Source organism: Triticum aestivum, unplaced genomic scaffold, assembly GCF_018294505.1.
Source record: "Triticum aestivum cultivar Chinese Spring unplaced genomic scaffold, IWGSC CS RefSeq v2.1 scaffold254102, whole genome shotgun sequence".
Taxonomy (NCBI): domain Eukaryota; kingdom Viridiplantae; phylum Streptophyta; class Magnoliopsida; order Poales; family Poaceae; genus Triticum; species Triticum aestivum.
In genome coordinates this window covers 1-4,205 of record NW_025233448.1, presented here as the reverse complement: position 1 = coordinate 4,205, position 4,205 = coordinate 1, and the positions used below count along the sequence as shown (strand labels likewise).

At 46.8% G+C, this 4,205-nt stretch overlaps 1 protein-coding gene across 1 annotated transcript; it reads right to left on the bottom strand.

The window, feature by feature from the left end:
• Window positions 1–359: 359 nt before the first annotated feature.
• On the bottom strand, window positions 360–1,314 carry LOC123176072 (polyubiquitin-B-like). The gene has a single exon (XM_044590462.1). The coding sequence runs from the start codon at window positions 1,312–1,314 to the stop codon at window positions 472–474; it is 843 nt and encodes a 280-aa protein (XP_044446397.1). The 3' UTR covers window positions 360–471.
• Between the last annotated feature and the right edge of the window lie 2,891 nt (window positions 1,315–4,205).

The following is a 4,205-nucleotide window of genomic DNA, read 5'->3' as shown; positions in this document are numbered from 1 at the left end:
CTTGATCAATTTGACGGCTGACATTAAATAATCCTCTCAAGTGGAGAGCTTACCATTTTTTTTCCTGCTCATTAGCAAAGTACGGGCACATACATATTTCTTAAAAATAAAAGTATGGGCACATTTTATTGTAAATGAAATTTATCTTGCTTGCGACAAAAAAAGCTGCAGATTGTTGGAGTTCCGTTGATAATTGCCCGGAGTCAGAGACGCATATATAGTTCGGTATCATTGAGGAGCAAAGGAATAGGTCATCTTGTTGACATCTTAACCCAACAAATAGGATCTTCAGGTGCAATCATTTTTTTATTCTTCAGGAGCGTTAACTCAACTAGATTACAGCAATTTGCACGAAAGAAATGAAATGAAATGATCGATATTACCATGCATGCAACATAACGACTCAATGCATGGTGATGGGCGTACGGAGCATGCATGTGAGATGTGTGTGATGAACAAGAACAAAAGATGTCAAGCGCCTCCGGTGACCCTGCCGTTGAAGATCTCGATGGTGTCGCCGCTCTTGACGTCGTGCCAGCGCAGCGTGCGCTCCTCCTCCATGACGTTCTGCTTGTAGATGAAGAAGTAGGCGCCGTCGTTGGGCAGCAGGAGGTGCGGCGCCGCGCTGCCCAGCTCCGCCCGCAGCTCCTTCACGGCGTCCATGTCGCTCACCTCCACCGTCGCGGTCTTGGCGCCCCACTTCACCTCCACCGACATCCGCTGCTGCAGCTTGTTATTAACCTTGGCCGCCCCGTTCCCGTTGTTGCACGCTGGCGACGACGCCGGCGGCTCGCGCACGACCACGCGCACCTCCATCTTCATTCCCTCAGCCAACGACGGCTCGAACTCCGCCAGCGCCTTGTCATCCTCCATCTCGGTCTTGTCCAAGAACACGCTCACCTTAGTGGCCGTTACCGCCCCGTCCGTGCGCTCCTGGAGCATCTCCTTGAGTCGGGCGACCGTGCAGGACGCGTCCAGTTCGAGCGCGACGCTGCGGCCCTGCCCGAGGGCCGGCCCGGAGGCGACGATGTGGACAACGGCGCCGCCGGGGGCGCCTGCGGCATGGCCGTCAGCGACGGCGACGGCGGGAGAGCCATCCGGCAGGACGATGAGCACGTGGGATCCCTCCACGATGGGGTAGTGCTCCGTGTCGCGGTCGTCCTCGAGCTCCTTGCCCTGGAAGAAGAGCCGCTGGGACTCCACGGGGATGCCCTCCTGCTTCAGGATGTACTCCTTGATCCTCCGCACGGTGGAGAAATACCAAATCTCGACGTTGAATCGGCGGCCCTGCGTGGTCTCGAACGTCACCTCCATCGCGTTTCCCTTGTGTGATTTGTGAAAACGTGCGGCCGGGCATTTTATTTATACACACACAATATATGCATTGCACATCCATCATTTACTTCATGTTATTGTCCTCAGATTTGTTGACCGCTTAAAATGCCTCCTTATATTATTCATTAAAATTAAGATTACATCTTTCACCAGTAGAGGAGGTAAAATATATAGGCATTATTAATAACATATAATTCTCAGATAGCATATACCGTATGTGTAATAATTAATGTACGTGCATTTATAACAATATTTGCATTCATTGTATTTACTTGATGTTATTCAGATATCTGCAAAAATTATTGTGCAAGCACTTATGAAAATATATTCTAGATATGTGCATGCATCGATTGAATTTTTTTAAGACAAATGCATCATGATGACACTTTTTTTGAAGAAATTGCATGATGACACATAATCTCTCTCAATTTTTTTGAGGCAACATAATCTCTCTTGAATAAACTTGGGCATGGTTAGCCGGGCCTGATGGTCAGGCCGGGCTTGGGCTTCAGATATAACCTTGATAGCGTGGCCTAGAAAGCCCGAGTTACCTTAAAAATAGAGTTTAACTACAGCTATAATGCCCAAAAATAATTAAAATAATTTTATCTAATAGGAAAAGTGTGTGTTTTAATTGTTTAGAACCGGGTTCGGGTTTCAGGGGTCGAGCTTTTATTTAGCGGTAAAACATCCATTTATTCATCATCAATCATGATAGTACAACGAATACCAGAAATAATAAAATTACATTCAGATTCGTAAACCACCTAGCGATAACTACAAGCACGGAAGCCAGCCGAAAGCGCGCCACCGTCATCGCCACTCCTTCACTGGAACCGGACAAAACTTGTTGTAATAGATAGTGGAAAGTCATTGTGCTAAGACCCTATAGGACCAGCACACAGAATAGCAACCGCCGCCAGTGAAGAGAAGTTTAAATCGGAAGGATCCATCCTGCAGACACAAGAAAACAGAAGAGCAAATACCGGATCCACGTGGATCTACCAAAGACAAACACCGATCGAATCCTGCAAGATCCGCTGGAGACAAACCTTCACACGCTCTCTGATGATGCTAGAAGGGCCACCGGTACTGGAGCTATGCAGGCAGAAACTTATTTCATCTTCAGAGCGCGGCCGCCGCCTCGTCTCCCTGAGCAGGACATAAACCCTAAGAAAACTCAAAAAAGCATCCAAAAATGAAACCCTCCCACCAGCAAAGACTGGGATCCACTACGCCTCCATGGCCTAAGGCCATAGCAGACTAGGCAGACCGGCGTCAGCAGGAGGCACAAGAAAACCCAGCGACGGCTGGGTGAGAGCGCCCCTTCTCGACGACTGGGTTAGTTGCACTAAAGCTTTAAATAGCAGCGCAAGTAATGTCTTGGTTTAGTTGAAGAGTTGATGTCAAAGTCCTTCTAGCAGAGCGCATAAGCAATGGCGCCCGCTCGGTAGTAAGAGGTTGTCATGGACCAAAGCAGGTTAGAAATAGTGTATTATCTTTTTTCATATACTGGCGAAGAGCTCGTGTATTGCAACGGAAGAAAAAATAGTACATGCTTTTAACCCAATAACCCTCACTCAAGACGACAATAGGTCCACGTCCTTTATTTTAGCGATGCATCACTTTTGTGTTGCCACTTATCCTCCTCTCTCTCTCTCTCACGGCGCGGAATCTGTTGTTTTCCTCTGTGCTTGCGCTGCGGCCATGTTGCAGGATGTTGCTTGCACCGCCTACTGCTACTACTACTTGCACCGTGGCTCTGCTACTTGCCACCGCCCCTCGTGCTGCTGCTTGCGCCGCGGCCCTGGCAGCGGTGTTGGAGAAGAGAAGGAGACGTGGGAGAATGGAGAAAAGTGAGAGAGAGAGAGTTTTTCCATTTTTAATGGGATGAATGGGCCCACCCGTAATTGACATACACAGCGAGGGTAAAATGTGCAGAGAATGTTTCAGAGATGGTCAAAGGCCTTTGACCGGATGGAAACGACGCGGAGGGGTATTTTCATAAGGGGCAAAGTTCAGCCCTGTTTTTTAGTGGTAAAGATGAGACTGGGCGCAAATTAGGGGGGAACATGGAATTGTTCCTAACTTCAATAATCTGAAAAATAAATATCACATGAGTTTCAAATATTTCATTATTTCAGGGAAAATTGTTTCAATAATTTCAATTTGTGCACTAATTTTAGAAATAATAATTTTGATAATTTCATTTGTTTTCACATATCATAATCCATATTTTACAAATCACACTTATCACAAACCATATTTTGCAAGTGTCAGTAACTCCTAATAAATATTACTACACAATTTCACAAATCAGAAAGTTGACTTCATTTCACATGTTGAAGATAAGAGAAACTAATGAAACATATATGTTTCACACAAATTCACAAGCTTAATACATGTTCTCAACAACTAATGAAACAAAGATTCATAAGATGAACCAATAGATATCAAGTCGATTTCAATCTATTATTTGAATTCCAAGATAGGGACCTTGCCCCTTGGCCAGACCAAGGAAAGAGGGGAGGAACCCTGCAAATTCTTTAGAGGAGAATGACAAGAACGCACATCACCACCACGTCCATAGAGGGCAAAAAGCGGGGGAGGGCGTCCATCTGAGGAAGAAGCTCAGGGAGCAGGAAAAGGACCTCCCCAAGTGGATGATGCTGCAACACCTCACCCGTGCCATCCAACGGGACGATGCGTTCCACTTGTAGTGGGATCGCCGACCACCTGCTCATCAACCAAAAGAGGGATGGGGAGGGGCTAGGCTGGTCTTGGAGGAGAGCGACAAGGACGAAGATGATCATGTGGTGGTGGTCGTAGTCAACGGCTCCAGAGTCAGTGTGGTCTTACAAGTTACGCTC

Coding starts and splice junctions, on each gene's coding strand:
- LOC123176072 (XM_044590462.1), bottom strand. CDS start 1,314: ATGGAGGTGACGTTCGAGACCACGCAGGGCCGCCGATTCAACGTCGAG.